This window comes from Leptinotarsa decemlineata, unplaced genomic scaffold, assembly GCF_025532065.1.
Source record: "Leptinotarsa decemlineata unplaced genomic scaffold, Ldec_3_MD MMD2_tig00026354_RagTag_RagTag, whole genome shotgun sequence".
Taxonomy (NCBI): Eukaryota; Metazoa; Arthropoda; class Insecta; order Coleoptera; family Chrysomelidae; genus Leptinotarsa; species Leptinotarsa decemlineata.
The window spans coordinates 9,160,860-9,178,182 of NW_027412702.1; the positions used below are offsets into that span (position 1 = coordinate 9,160,860).

At 35.5% G+C, this 17,323-nt stretch overlaps 1 protein-coding gene across 5 annotated transcripts in view; it reads left to right on the forward strand.

The window, feature by feature from the left end:
* LOC111506056 (uncharacterized) overlaps window positions 1–17,323 on the forward strand; it is a 68,819-nt gene that overhangs the window by 23,169 nt on the left and 28,327 nt on the right. Inside the window, exon 1 of one of the 5 annotated variants that reach the window (XM_074184444.1) lies at window positions 3,592–3,741. The exons of the other annotated variants lie outside the window; for them this stretch is intronic. Within the exon in view, the coding sequence (XP_074040545.1) occupies window positions 3,720–3,741 (22 nt within the window). The 5' untranslated portion in view covers window positions 3,592–3,719. Of the gene's footprint in view, window positions 1–3,591; window positions 3,742–17,323 lie in introns of those variants that run through there. 5 annotated transcript variants of the gene reach the window in all.

Sequence of the window (17,323 nt, forward strand, 5' to 3'; positions counted from 1 at the left end):
TGGATATTGTATTCCAACAAGATAAAGCACCACCACATTAATTCAGACAAGTAAGAAACTATTTGGATACTACTTCTCCCGGTCGTTGGATTGGCCGTCGAGGTCCTACAGAATGGCCAGTCCGCTACCAGATTTGACACCTTTGGACTTTTTTATGGGGCTATTTGAAGCAAAAGGTGTACGAAACTGAACCTGCTTCAATGCTGAATATACGGCAGAGAATAATAAATATTTGTAGAGATATTGACGTTACTGTGTTCGAAAATGTTCGGCGTGAAATATCGGATAGGCTGTTCATATATCAATGTTTTCAGGCAATTATTAAAAGTTCCGCCATTTTGTATTACTTGAAGATATTGACTTCATATTCTAGGGTTGTGAAGCATTTGTCTGGAGCTTTAAAAAGATGTGTCACAAGGCCCCCTTTCCATTTAATTTTTTTTCCCAAATGGCGCAGATGGAGCCTAACTTTCCGTGACCTGATTCGAATATCGCAAGGTATGACGCTTTGGAGAGGTAAGATCGTTTTCACTTGAATCATAAAGGGTGCATGCTGGAAGAATACACACAAGCCATCGTTGAAATTCTCGTAAAACACGAAGAGGAGGTGCAGTTCGTGGAAGAAAACACTTTGAATCATCTGAATCGCCAATAAACGTTGACCTCAGTAGAGAGCTCACTACACAGCAACTATCGCCTTAACTGTCGATGAATAACAAGAGTGTTGCTAAGAACATTCTCATTTTCCGATCTCACCTTATTCTTCTTGAAGTGAAATGGACCCTAGAATTCCGGCACCAACTCGATATGAAGACGAAAAGAATGTGTCCAAATCATCTGTTTCACGATTATACTTGCTTCTACAACTGGGAGATCGTGGATTGTTGAGTTAGGAGTGTCTATATTACAAAATAGTTCTGGCTGGAGTTTTTAGTCATCAGAATTTCCAACTCCCTTTTCTTCTAGTCCGTAATTATAAAAAGCTTACACAGGAGCGAACAGCCGAAGCTAACTTTGATTGGAACAATACAGCAATAAAACAACCTAAGAGTCAAAGAGATCAATATACTATTGTGACTACTCAAGGATAATTTAATGCATGACTGGCCCAATAATCTGATCTTTGACTTCCTCTGGTGTATACGGAGAACAATATAGAGATTTACTCCTTGAATTCTGCAGACTCTATCCAGACGACTCTGTTAAAATGGATGTTCGGATTATAGGGTTTTTTGGTGGAATGACGACGTTGTTTTTTGCCAGATTGAAAAAGCTCAATTACAGTAATAACATACTAATGAATGGAAACAAGACAACTATAGATACGTGCATTCAATAAAATTTAAGTGATGGACTCCGCTTTGGAAAAATAGTTCATTAGCATGCATATACAGTGTGTAAAAGCTAAATGGAATACATTCATTATTTCGGTTACTGTACATATTTGGAAAAAATCCCGAAACACGTCAAATGTAAATTATAATTTGACATTCTTCAACGTAAGAATGCCACCCCTACCTTCAACCCCCTTCGAATGACACGTACAACCCCCAATTTTTTAAATGGGAAGTATAGGTTTGTGATATATCGTTTGAAAGGTCTCTCTTCAAGTTTATTGCAACAATTAAGGGAAAATAAATTAAAATCATGTGGTTACCGAAAATACACTCAAAAACTGAAATGTATTGGAAAACGTAATGAAAGGTAGAATACGAAAAAGAACGAAGTAGATGTTTAAAATGTTCACCATGAACGTCTTGGCAACATTCTAATGTCGAATAAAATTGTGTTCTAACATTATTTAACATATCAGGCGTGACCGACCTAATTGCAATCGTTATTCGTTCTTTCAAGTCATTCAAATCTGAAGGTTTAGTTTTGTACGCAAATTGTTTTTCATATATTCCCATAAAAAAAATAATGATGAAAGATCCACCGATTGGGAAATGTTGTATCAAGGTATTGCCTAACTTGGTAATATTGTGGTGCTTCATCTTGCTGAAACCATATCGTATTCACTGGAACTTGAGGGTTTCCTGGATCAGGATATAAATTTGCTAAATTTGGAATGACATCATTATGAAGTAGTGCTAAATAATTATCGCTATTCGAATTGCCCTCAATGAAAAAGGGACCAATGATATGGTTTCCGACAATCTCTGCCCAAACATTAACCTTTTGAGGGTATTGCGAGTGTTCTCTCTTCCAGTGAGGATTTTCCGTTGACCAGTAGCGGCAATTTTGCCGATTAGCATGACTGTTAAGAGACAAAGTACACTCATCAGAAAGTCTTCTAATTGAATGATATTGTTATCCAACATGTCCATCATTTGCTCACAAAAAATTCTTCTATCTATAAAAATCGTCTTCCATGAGCCCCTGAGTAGGTATCATTTTAAAAGAATGCGTTTTATTTTCTTTTAATGTGTTTACTATCGATGTTTGGCTAACATTGAATGTAGTGACTAAGCTCGCGAAACTGCTTCTCTATTTTGCTTATTATTCCTTGAGATATGAGCTGTAAATTAGTAAATTTCTCATGAAACTGGCGAGCAATTTCCTGTTTTGTTCGGGTTTTATCTCTGTAACCAATCATTTGTAAAACTGTTATTTTATGCATTTCCGTTAATCCAACCGTTTGTCAGACTTGGAGTTAACGAACTCTAAACTCAAATTAAAATACTGACAAATAATGTTTGTAACATAGAAAACAAGTTGACAAGGCATTTTAAATTAACGTTGCCACGGAAATTATTTACAGTTTTTTAAAGGATACCATCTAAAAAGAACATTGCTTGGTCACTTTCTTATTGTCAATACCTCAACATGAAATGAGTTTTGAATATTTTGCAATGAGTTCTGAGTGTATTTTATCGAATTCTGGTAACTACACGATTTTCATTTATTTTATCTCGATTATTACAATAAATTTGAGAACGATACCATTTTTGAATAGAGAAGGAAGAGACATTTGAAACGATATATCACAAGCCTGTACTTCCCACTCAAACAATTGTGGGTTGTACCTGTCATTCGACGGGGGTTGAAGGTAAGGGTAGTATTTTTCCGTTGAAGTATGTCAAATTATAAATTAAATTTGACGTATTTCGGGATTTTGTTGAAATATGTACCGTAACCGAAGTAATGAATGTAATCCATTTGGCTTATACACACTGTATTTCGTAAATAGATATATACTTAACTCATTATAGAATAAAAAGCGCAATCATTATTTTACAGTTTGTACATTCTGGTTTTGAAAAAGTTGAAGGGGAATGTGTGTGACCGAAACGTCGCATCCAAACTTCAATAAAGAATCGAAATCTTTTTCAAGAGACCAACGAAAAAAATCCATCATTAGGAACTGTTCAAAGTCAACACGGTAATTGCGTTTCCACGCTGTATATTAATTTTAATTGCTACTAAGGATCATTTGAATAATTTGCATATTGAAACAATGCACGAAAAGATAACTTTCTAGAGCGAAATATTACAGTTATTCCTGGCCAAATTTTAAATGTTCATCGCAGTAGTGAATCTAAACCGGTATACAAATTAGAAGAAATGCTGCTCGGTCCTTTTAGTATATCTGTAACAAAATAGAAAAAGTGTGGTTCTGTTCGAATGCTATTAGATAGATTCTTGTGGATTATTAGTGTGATTATTTGTAACGAATTATCGATGAATTGGTAATTTTTTGGTTGATTTCCAGTTATTGAATGATGCAATTCGTGAGTTTTGGTAAGTGATGTTTTTGATTTGCGATCACTTAAGTTACATGCGATTTTTGCTTCAACCAAGAAAAGTTTCGAAATAGATCGACTGGTTTATTTTTTCACCTTTGATTTAAGCACCTACAGATCGGTTCACTTTTATTTTGTTATATTCTTTAAAACAAAAAGCCTTCTTCGCCTTTTTCTCATTTCAGACTTGTATGATATGAGCCATCTGCAAACATTGCAGATGGTCTTTGTAATCGAAAGGCCTTCACAACCCATAAGTTATATGAATAGATAAATACGAGAGTTGTTCCATAAGTACCCGGCCCAACAAAAAATTCAACATAATCTCCTTGCAGCTCTATACACTTTTCCCAGCGATGTTCAGTAAGTTCGATAACGTTTTTATAACAAGAACTGTCTTGCTCCTCAAAATAGCCATTAACTGCCGACATCACTTCTTCATCTTTGGAAAATCTTTGACCAGTGAGCCATTTTTTCAAGTTTAGGAACAGAAAATAATCCGAGTGGGCTAAATCTGGCAAATAGTATGCATGAGGTAGTAATTCAAATTTCAATTCGTTAATTTTGGTCACTGCGATAAAGGATTTGTGAGCTGGAACATTGTCTTGATGAAACAACACTTTTTTCTTAGGCAAATGCGGCCGTTTTTGCTTGATTTTTTCACTCAAACGTTGTAATAAGTTCTGATAAAACTCACCGTTGATAGTTTTATCTTTTTTAAGATAGTCAATGAAAATTATCCCTCACGCATCCCAAATAACCGATGCCATGACCTTGCCAGCAGATAAAACAGTCTTTGCCTCTTTTGGAGCCGGTTCTCCCTTTTGAGGTCACTGTTTTGATTATTCTTTTGTCTCGGGTGTAAAGTGATGGAACCATTTTTCATCCATGGTTATGAAACGACGCAAAAATTCTGCTTTGTTGCTGTGAAACACTCAGTCGAAACATCTTCATGACACTGTTATTGCTCGAGTGTGAGCAAAGGCAGTACCCTTCTTGCACACATCTTTCCCATGTCTAAATTTTCAGATAATACGATGTACTGCACTTTTTTAAATGCCTACCGAATCTGCTTACTCGCACACTTTCAGTCTACGATCATTCAGTACCGCTTTATGGATTTTCGTCACCGTTTCTGGAGTCGTCTTCTCATTTGGTCAACTACTGCGAAGCTACTCTTGGCAGCTCGTAACTCGTACGGCCTCGTTTAAACTCTGCTACCCAATATTTTACTATTGCGAACGAAGGAACAGACTCCTCCAGGGTATAATCCAATTAAGCTTTTATGTTGTTCAGGCTGAGCTTTCAAATAAAATTATTGTACCGATGACAAATTTTCTCCATTTTCACAAATTCACTGGAAACGTTCGCTATTGATGGCTGCCAAACAAATAATCAACAACGCAGCGTCTTCAAACTTGAAACATATGCTTTATAGATTGTGATATTTTTCAAACAACTACCGCCGTCTTTAGGTCAGGCCAAGTACTTCTGGGATCACCCTAGAAAAGTTCTTTACTAATTCCACAATGGTTTCATACGGTGTCTGGTCAAAAACTTCCACAGCAGAAACATTTTTTTTAAAAACAAACATATTGATTAGAATAAAAACGGTTACAGTTTATATAAAACTAAATGTTGTCCACGTCTTCGACCACGTAGAATTTAGTTTGTCACATTGAGTTTCGTGACAGACCATTTTGACCAAATAGATACAACATATTTTTATTGACCCAAAACTTCAGGTTTCCAACTTTGAAACTGACGAAATTCAATATATCTTAACCTCTATTTTCCCCCTTAGGGAATGGAAATTCCTTATTCCCTTTTTTGATACTCATTTACGCTATACAAAGAACCTACCTGCATATTTCAAGATTCTATGTTCAGTAGCTTCGGCTGTACGTTAATATAAGAGTGTCAGTCAATCAATAGGTACCCACTTATACAATATTGAATAGCATCAGCAAAAAAGCTGAAAAGATTAGAATGAAATACATTGGTAATCTCACTCCTACCAGTATTATAAATGCGAAAAGTTTGTGAGAATGGATGAATGTAATGTATGTGTTTACTGAATCTAGGATCTTAATATACGCAGGTAGGTTCTTTGTATAGCTCAAATAAGCATCAAGAAATGGAATCAGGAATGCCCAACCTCAAAGATTGTATTGTATTTCGACACTTTTGAAGTTGGTAACCTGAAGTTTTGGGTTATTAAAAAAATATTGTAAACTATTTGTTTAAAATGATCTGTCACGAAACTTAATGTGACAAACCAAATTCTACGCGGGCGAAGCCGCGGGCAACATCTAGTAATTTATATTTTTACTTAAAAAATACAGTAAAATATGCCAACTGCACTAAGTAATGAATATTTTCGAGAATCGAATTGTGTTACCTATAAAGAAATTTCGCAAAACTAACACAATCGTCAACGACATCTGCCCACATGCGTTCGGGTCGCGTTCTAGGCGATACCGCTCCATTGCTTAGACCGCCCCTCTACCCCCGCGCATCTTCCCCCGTCGTCTTACAGTAGACGCGACACGTAATGGCTTACTGCGTTGCGTTAAGTTAATCTTATTGTGATAACTTTCAAACGATTCATCCAGTGTAAAGTTTATCTACATTGCCATCTCCAAAGTATGCACCATATGGAAAACTTATTTATTAAGGGTTTTTCGACAGAAAGTTATTCCTGATAGTTTGTGCAACCCCTTGAACTGAACATGCAACAACAAAATACAGTAGAACACACGTTATATACGAGGAGCCTTCAAATATTCGATTTTGAGACACGAGTAAAGTACTCTTATTTTGAGAAACTTTGGGAAATGTTATTCAGAAAAGTTGTTCAGCATTAAGAAATACATCTAGATTTGAAGTCATGGCCATATAAGTGAAGTTTTACTTCTTCACCCATTTTTTATAAATGGGGACTACGAAAAAAAAATTTGCCAAAACGATAAATAGACAGCATCCTGTATACGATGGTCTGTAATATTACAAATTACACAACTATGGTGTTAACCACGGTCCATTTTTTTTGAAGAGTGAAATAATTTTCAAATTTTTTGGTGCAAAGTTATTTTTATTTTTTGTTAATACCGAAAATTACTCAAAGTTATACAGTATTGTCACAAGAAATTAATTTCAATAATATCAAATCACGAAACATCAAAATGAAATAAGTATTTCGGAACAAACTTATTGATTTTCTGGAGATTTTCTTGTCCAAAATAAGTGTTTTAAGTTGAATCTCCAGAAAATCAATAAGTTTTTTCCGAAATATCTATTTTATTTTGATGTTTTGTGATTAGATATCATTGAATATTAAGTTCTTGTTACAATACTGTATAATTTAGAGTAATTTATTTTTGGTGTTAACAAAAAATAAAGATAACTTTGCACCAAAAACTTCGTATACAGAATGTTGTCTATTTATCGTTTTAGCAAATTGTTTTTCGTAGTTCTCATTTAAAAAAATGGGTAAAAAAATAAAACTTTCCTCAGATAGCCATGAATTCAAATCTGGATGTATTTTTTGATGCTCAACAACTTTTTTAAATAACATTTCCCGAGACTTTTCAAAATAAGAGTACTTTACTCCTGTCTCAAAATCAAATATTTGAAGGCTTCTCGTATATTACGTGTTTTACTGTATTTTGTTGGTGCATATTTAGTTTCAGGGGATGCACAAACTTTTATCAGGAATAACTTTTTGTCGAAAAACCCTTAATAAATAAGTGTCCCATATGATGCATACTTTCGGGATGACACTGTATATCAAATACTTAAAACGACAATTGTATAAATTTTTATAAGAATTTGACAGATATTCTGGAATGTGCATTGTAAAAAAAGAATCCAATTCAATTGTATTCATAGCTCAGTATTTTGCATATAGTGGCTACCACAAAAGAGATAGATATATGTTAGCAAACTTTTATTTAAAATTATTCAAGATAAACAATCTTACGGTACATTATCTGCATGTAACTCCAACGGTATAGGCAGCGTACGCCAAGATAGCTCTCAGGGAGCAAGAATTTTCTTGACTTACTTAATACTTATCGTTATATAATGACCAAAATTACACAAAATCTTTGTGAATTGTAGCCTATATGTTATTCTTATTTATAAGCTGTATTTATGTTATGTTTCATCGAAATCCGTTCGGTCTTTTAGGCGTGAAAGAGCCACAAGCATATATACATGCATACATTTATTCATCCTCACAAACTTTCAGTTTTATAATATTAGTATAGAGTGTAGATGATATTATGAATATTTGATGGTTTGTACTGGAACCTCTGGCGTAAAATGAATCTATTGAAAACACTTTCCCAACACCAAAAAAATAACGGTCTCTCGATGTGCGTTTCGCTAACCAAGTTAGCCTCCACAGGAGATCATATGAAATGCGCGTCTAGACACCGTAATTTTTGGTCTGGTGTTGGGAAAGTGTTTTCAATAGATTATGAATATTGTTTTGACAATCCAAAATACTCTCCACTAGCAATTTCTGTTAGAAAGCAGATCCGAAAAAACAACACGTTCGTAATTCAACACCAAGCAGTACAATTTTGACTCGTCGTTGTTTCAGCTAGTTGCCTTAAAATGAAAACAGCATAGAATAACAGAGAACGAATGTTGTCCAGAAGTCGATTTTGAAGCTTGACTCTGCCCTTGACCACCTCTTGGGGAGCCTCGATTATATTTGCTATGTGAGGAATTCACCTTCTGTCGATTCCATGGAAAGCGTCTCCATGAGGGTTGATGTCACGACATTTACTTATCTTTTATTAGGTTCTTATAAATCTCTTGTATAACTTCAATTCCAACAAGTGTTTTGTTAGATCTCACTTTCAAAGGATACAAGATAATTCAATTTGTATTCCTCGAAAATCGCTTTACGAAATCAAATAGTTATTAATAAGCTGAAAAGGGGCAAAAAAATTTAATCTGGAAAAAATGAACAGCATCAATATATAGAGTGCAAAATTCTCTATCGATCAGTATACAGTGTATTTCTTTAATGCCCCCTCTTTTATTTTTTGAAAGGGTCAACTCAAAAAATTGAAATTTGGGATAATGAAATTAATGTAGAATACTTTATTTTGAAGTGAAATTGACAGATGAAACTTTCAAGATGGCGAATGGGTGCCATCTGGAAAAAAAAATGAATGAAAAAGAGGGTCTTGTGACACATCATTTTGAAGGTCCTGACGAATACTTCACAACCCTAGAATATGAAGTCAATATCTTCACCTACTACAAAATGGCGGAATATTTAATAATTTCCTGAAGACAAACACATTAATATCGATATTTCTAGAAATATTCCTTTTTATCTGCCATATGGCAATTTCAACAACCCGATAAGTTTTGTTAAGTTATTTTTTGTTTTTTGTTTATAAAAACGACAAAAAATGTCAGTACGACAATGAACATCATTGTTCAGTTAGAATATTTTCTAAAATGGTCAATTCTCGTCTATTGGAAAAAAAATTGAGGCGATTTTTATTTACGGTGCGACGCGTAACTACCACGAGACCGAAAGGATTTTCAATGAACATTTTCCGAATCGTCCTCCCTGTAGAAAATATTTGAGGGAACTTGTATCAAAATTCACAACTACCGGTAGTGTACATAACAAAAAGCCCCCAGGTCATCCGTCCATTTCGGAAGAACAGCAAGTGCAAATAATTGGTGAGATGGTAGTAAATCTTGAAAAGTCTACTTATTCCGTCGCGAATGTTTGTGAGGTGTCTCCTTCTACTGTGTGGGGATTTTTGAAGAGAAATAGGTATCATCCATACAAAATTAAAATGGTACACCAATTAAATGAAGATGACCCTGATTGAAGAACAGAATTCTGCGAAATCATGACGGAAACCATTGCAAGGCATCCTACCTATCTTCACAATATTTGTTTTAGTGACGAATGTAGATTTTTTTTTCAAACGGCAATGTTCACAGACAAAATTTCCGTCATTGGAGTGATACCACGTTTTCCAGGAAACACATACCCAATATCCAGAAAAAAATAACGTTTGGGCTGGAATATTGGGAAACCATATTGTGGGACCTCTATTTGTTGATCAAAATTTAACAGGGAAACTGTATTTGAATATTCTGGAAACTACTGTTGACCCTCTCATCACTGAAATCGTCGAAGCGAATCCTAATGAATTCGATATGGATATTGTATGCCAATAAGATGGAGCACCACCACATTACTTCAGACAAGTATGAAACTATTTGGACACTACTTCTCCCGGTCGTTAGATTGGCCGTCGAGGTCCTACAGAATGGCCAGCCCGCTCGCCAGATTTGACACCTTTGGATTTTTTTCATGGGGCTATTTGAAGCATAAGGTGTACGAAACTGAACCTATTAGATATACAGCAGAGAATGATAAATATTTGTAGAGATATCGGGTAGGCTGTTCATATGTCAACAAGTTCAAAGCAACCATTTCGAGCATCTTCTAAACTGACCCTAAGCTTATTACCTCATACTATGTAGTTAAATGTCAATGTATTAAGGCAATTATAGAAAGTTCCGCCATTTTATGGTAGTTATAGATATTGACATTATATTTTAGAATTGTGAAGCATTTGTCAGGAGCTTCAAAAAGATGTGTCACAAGAACCCCCTTTCCATTTAATTTTTTTCCCAGATGGCGCCCAGTCGCCACCTTGAAAGTTTTATTTGTCAGTTTCACTTTAAAATAAAATATTCATGCATTAATTTCATTATCCCAAATTTCAATTTTCCGAGTTGGCCCGTTCAAAAAATAAAGGCGGGGGGAGACATTAAAGAAATGCACTGTATATCACGACACTTTAGAATAAATATTTATTGAGATATGTAGCTACAAAAACATAACATTAAAACGGATACAACTTTCGAAACAACCCAATATTTCGTACTTTTGGAAATAATATATCGCCCCAAGAACACCTGGAAAAGTTTGCAATGAAGCTTGTGCTGTTTTCTAAAAACTTTCAATAAACTCCGTGAACTCTGATTGAAATTATTTCCTGTCCAAAATTGAAACCCGTAACCGGAAGCTAACCGAATGCTTTCCTCCCCCTTTCTGCAAGGGCACGTTTACAGCAATTTAGATACTTATTACGCGAATTCTACACCCCAAGACACCCCCCCGTCTCATACCCCCAAGCTGAACCACCAATTCGGTAAGAATTACCGTCGCGACGCTATCTAGTTGAACCGATGTCACGACCACGTTTCCTCTGGATTGGAAAGTTTTTCCGAAAAGAGTGCAGAATTGAATGGGGTCTCTCCTCAATCGATAGCAATTACGGGCACCGCAACCCTTTTTCTCCGGAGCGACGACAGTCGATTGAAGTCTCGAGTTGAGTGCTTTCATTGGTTTATTAGAAAAACAAATAGGAGTTTTTGTTTTCTCGTACGAGAGTGAGGACGATATAACGTATTTTCAGAGATATACCGAATTGACAAAAGCTGAAATGGTCATTATTGTATAGCGAAACACGTGTCGCAGTTTAGTTGAGCCTTAAAAGTTTAAATTATATATTTTTTGGTTAACTAGTTTAGTGATCCAATAATTTTTCTGAAAAAGGGGGTTGGTTGGGTAACAGGATCAATTTTTTCTTAAAAAAACAATTGTATTCTTGCCGACGTTTCGAATTTAATTAAATTCTTCTTCAGGCTCTGTAACAATGAATTTTCATGAATATACCTTCCACAAAACTTATTTCAATTTCACAAGAAATAATGAGTTCTCATTTAAATTACTCACCGAACAGTAGTTTTTTCGTGTTGATGATAATACTATTTTAAAAATCATCAGACATATTAGATACATATTTGAAAAATAAAAATAAAAAACACATTGCAAACCACCAATTTTCGAGACAACACCAACACAAAATTACATGAAACAAACGAATGAATTATCTCCGATTCTGATAAGGTGGTGTCTGTTTTTTAATCGATGGCAGAAAGAAAAAGAATGAAAAAAGTGTAAATTATTCAGGTATTTTACGTATCAAACTAAAATATGCGGTATTAAGGCCATCGACATCTCTTCTAGTGTTAACACTATCGCATTTGAGGATATGTATCATTTCGCTCAAAAGTCTTTTTGATAAGTATGGTTGAACATCTGAAATAGTGGGATGATCAAAATCAAAAATGTGTCCATATTCTTTTTCATGTTCAACGAGAGCTGTGGGATTTTTCATATTCAGTTTCTTAGAGTCTCTCATGTGTTCTGAAACTCGTGTTATAAGATACCGCCCGGTTTGAACAACATAGCATTTGTGACAGCTTCCACAGTTCAATTTGTACACAATATTGGATTGTTTTTCTTGTGGTGTTTTAGTTTTTTGTTTCGAGAAAAAATACTTTCCAACTGTATTTTCATTTGAAAAAGCCACTTTTATTTCTTCGGTATTGAGTAGCATTCCAAGTTTAACAGATACATTTTCTACAAATGAAATTTTTTATATTTCGGTTTCATCCCTGTATTTTGGGCTCTAGGAAAATTATTTTTTACTAGGTATTTATCAATTAATTGGAGATTTTTGTTATGGAATTAGAATTGGAAATGGCATTACCACATGCGCCTGCTGCCTTATTTGTAACCGTCCTTTGCGCGCCTGCTGCCTTGGGCTTGGTAGCTGATTTTCAGGGTCTCTTTTCGGAATCCGTTAATATCAATGGTCATTTTTCTAAACAATATACGGCTGATTGATTCCAAAGTTTACATAAAATAAATACAGTTCAAAAAGACTAAAAAACACGCTTTTATAGCATACGAAACTAAAAAATGAAAAATAAATTTTGTTTATAAAACTAAAAAACACGCTTTTAAAGAACCTCGAACTAAAGAGTTATTTTTTTTTACTAATAAGCTTTGAACAATAACGAACGAAAAATACTAATATTATTGTGAAAAAAGCGTGGGCGCTTTGTGCCATATTTTCTGTATATTTAATTCGATTTTTTTCAAAAGAGTGTTTTATAGTTTTTCAAACTATATTTATATTTATTCGTTTTCAGAACACCATTCACTCCAACTTTTTAATAATTCAACGCTCCCAGTGGCAGTTTTTATTTTATTTTGGCCCATACTGGGAGTACTATAAGCACATTTTGTTTTGTATACAGGCTGATCTCAAGCTAACTGACTGTAATAAAGAAAGCAATAAAATTTATTATTGATATCATTTATATAGAGATTGTAAACACAACATACTTTAATATTGATAGCAGTTGGCGGGTGACGTGAGAATCCCCCTGACAGGTGATGTGTCACCTAGAAGAAGCCTCATCCCCAGCCGAAAGGATGTATTCCTGTGAGTCCACTAAAGCTTGTCGCCCACTTGTCCGGTACAGAACAGCACGGCCCATCTCGTCAAAAAAAGTATAGGATTGAAACAATGAAAATGTTTCGCCCACTAGCCCGGCATGGCACAGCCAAGAGCGTCCGCCGCCGGAAAGGATTCCAGCTCTCCGATCCTGTCCGGCAAATAACGGTACGTGCTGTAACGGACTGACCAAGTGAGCCGCGTCGCCGGCCAGCCACCATCAACTTCTTCCAAAGGTGCCTGTGAAGTTTCAATCTCTCTGTTTTTCTATTCCATCAGTTGCCAGCACAGTGTCAGACGGTACCTATGAAAATGTACGAGGAAAAATTGAGTTGCTTTTTAAGGCAGGCTCTAGAATATCCAGTTCTGAAAATTTGCCTGGTGTCATTTGGAAATATTGGGAAAATGTCTCCTCCTCTTCTTTCAGGTCGTTGAGAACATGATGAAACTCTTCCAGATTTGCCCTTTTTTGATTATTGGGATGGACCACATCCTTTTTTGTGGCTATTTTCTTCTTCATTCAATAATGCGGCCACTATAAAGACCTCTTTTTCGTCAGAACTGCTACTGATGTTTCTGTCATCGTTCGATATCAACTGAAATTCCTTTGAAATGGAATAAAGAGTACCTTTAGTATGCTGGTTGTGGTCGACAAGCTTAAAGGATGTCCTCTGTGCCGTGATGGACCTCTTACTATGCCTGGGACCCTTTATGAAACATGAAGTAACGAAAGAATCCGATCTTGAGTCTGCAGGGGAAATGGACGTCAACTAAACGACCCAACCGCCATCACTGTAATATCAGATCAAGAGCAAGGGCTTTCCAGTTCTCCATCTCTAGATCCTGTTAACAAACCTAGGAGGCTAGATGGTGCATCCAGAAAACGATCTTCAAGGGTAGGATATCTTGTGAATCTATCCTGCATCATATTCTTGAACAGCAAAGCAAAATCTGCATCAGGAGAAAAAACTAACTCCTCCTGAGCAGATCAGCAAATGTTCACGCTGAATTTAATGTATCGTCAGGTATTGTAGACTTACAGATGCCCCCATATGTAAAGGTAGCTGCGGTCATCATCAAGGTGTCAAGGAGTTGACCCATTCAAAAAATAAAGGGGGGGACATTATAGAAATGCACTGTATAAATATTTGTTGACAAATTTGGCGTACTCTTATTTAATTTGTATCATAGAAACTCAATTGCAAAAAATTCAATGATATGGCGAGTCTTAAACAGAGGCATGTGGTACGCCTCTGTTTTGCAGCTCAAGAGATTGAAAATTGAAATTTTTGGACGGATTTACACAAAACAGACTCGCTTGCGACTAGATTCGTTTTCAAAAACAGTTTCGAAAACAAACTGGAAACTTGAATTCCACCAAACAGACGAAAATTTGTCTGAGTCGCGTGTTTTCTTGTTAAATGTTTTCTGTCGTTTCCATTATACGAACAGTTTTCATCATGCCTCCTCTAAGCGATATTTTTATAATGGCCTGCATTTTTTTATAATCGAATCTAAAGAAGCAAAACCAAAAAAATCCAAGATATTGGATGAGATCATTATTGAGAAGACGAATAAATAAAGTAATAATATCACACGAAGTCACAAACCAAAACAAAATAATGAACTGAATAGTTGGTTGTTGTTGTCGCCTACATAGCGAACTCTGTTTACAAGAACACAGACAAAATATCGAAACCCTTTTGATCTTTCCCCCAGCCGATAGGACTTTTCTTTGTTGACAAAAACAGTCGGCCGCGACAAAAAGTTTTCAAAATGTTTCTTATTTTGACTACTCAAGTTTTAGTTTTGTCGCCAATGAGTCAACAAGAAATTTTGAACCTCTGGTTTTAAGCTTGAAATGCTGGAAAGTGTCGATAATTGTCGACTAAAAAGCATATCTTTAAGTACGATCCCACTCGGAGGTATATTTGACGTAAGTCATTCAGTAATAAACACTACAACAAAACTGAATAAAAAAAAATCGGCAATGCTCATTTATTTTTTCAGACTATCGAAGATTAAATAACCCCAAAAAGCAGCAGGAAATATCGACTTCCCCACAAAAATGTATTTCAATGAATAAAACCCATCTACTTGAAGATCGGATTAAACTAAATTTGTTCACTTATTTCCTTGGAAAATGTTGTTTTGTGTTATGTTTATAAGGCATTTAGAATTATCCAGTTCGTTAATCCTCTATATCGGCAGACGAGTTGTATTGGCTGTCGTGTTTGTTCTAAAGAAAATTTGAAATGTTAATGTATGGTCGCCTTTATTTGCAAATAGGCTCACAATAATTCACTTAAATCCCTATCGGCTAGTTTCATAATCCAGATTAAAGTTGTCAATTCGGTATATCTCTGAACACACTTTGGTTGAGGGATGTTTTCGTTAAAGTACGATTTATGGCTATCGGCGAGGTCGGTGCTGAGATAATAAAAAAGTAGGGTTAAACGGCTCAACATGCGAGGATGGAAAGTTTTCTTTATTCGCCTGCGTCGATGGTCTTTCTTTATTTGTTTGCGGTCGTACAGGATTGTTTTTCATCGAGTGTCAGTGATCTTTTTATTCCAGACCTTGACAATTCATAATGGAAACTGTCCCATAAGTCTGATTATATTTATGGAAATTAGTCTGTTGAGTTATCGTTTTTACGGATTATATGGAGATTTATTCATGATGTTTTTGGATGACCATGAAAACCATCCAAAGGAGACCCTACTTCGCTTCTGAATAGTACACTATCCAAATTTTTATTCAAATAACTTCTGTTTTGTTTGGAATATTCCGAAATCGAGCCTGGGCAATGATGAATTACTGTTAAAATTTGAAAAACATCTCGAAACTGTGCCTTCATAATTAATTTAGATAAATAATATTTATAATAAACAAGGTTTTACTTTTTTCCACCTGACCTAACCATATTTCACAAAATTTCAAGATGATGATAAGTAAAGAATATTACTGGAGTTTTTCCCAACACCAAACCGTTATTTTAACACCTCGACACGTGTTTCGATCACCAAGTGATCATCTTCAAGAGGAAGATTAAACTGTTTAAGAGCAAGAATAAACAGTTTGATCTTCCTCTTGAAAATGACCACGGTTTAAATAACGGTTTGGTGTTGAGAAAAAAATCCAGTAATATTTATTACGAGTACTACATCCAAGGTTCCTAACAGTACATCACAAGTAAATGATGAGTTAACTTCAATATTTAAATGTAATGTTGAAAAAGATAAAAGATGAAGAATTTCACTAGTTCGGACTTCCATTGTCTACTATATAAAATGATTTGAAATCCCTGAAACAACTAAAAAAGAAGAATTGAAAATGAATAGCTGAAAATAACAATTATATTAACCAAAATAAACCTGAAATGAATTAATAGTGAAATAAAATACAAGTAAAAATAGAACAATTGAATAAATAAAAACAAAGAAATGAAAAAAGAAAATGAAATAAAAAGTGGAGAGATTCCAAGTCACGTTAGTTCACGACGTTTCGATTGTTAGTATCTACAATCGTCTTTGGGTGATGACTGGACTGATTCCTCCGAGAGATGATTATTTATAGGTCGTTCGAGTACTTTCACTTATCCCCGCTTTCTATTTTCCGCTTCACTGGTTCCGTGGGAGATGACCGTTTTGGCGGGAGTTGGCCATTTTTCCAAGAATTGCATTTACCGGATACCCTGTGAGTGCGGAAAATCCTATATTGGTGAAACTAAAAGGCCATTGAATGTTCGCATTGCCGAGCACAAGAAACACACACAGCGAGGGGAAATCAGCAAATCAGGAATAGCAGACCATGTTTGGACCCATCAACACAACATCGAGTGGTCCCAAGCTGAGATCTTGCACAGAGAGGAACATTGGTTTAGGAGAAAATTCAAGGAAGCCGCATACATGTTGTCCAACAACGTATTCAGCCAAACCAGCGTAGAAATACGCAACATATGGAAACCCATCATCAAGCGAAAAATGGCCAACTCCCGCCAAAACGGTCATCTCCCACGGAACCAGTGAAGCGGAAAATAGAAAGCGGGGATAAGTGAAAGTACTCGAACGACCTATAAATAGTCATCTCTCTGAGTCCAGTCATCACCCGAAGACGATTGTAGATACTAACAATCGAAACGTCGTGAACTAACGTGACTTGGAATCTCTCCACTTTTTATTTTTATTTCCTTTTTTCATTTCTTTATTT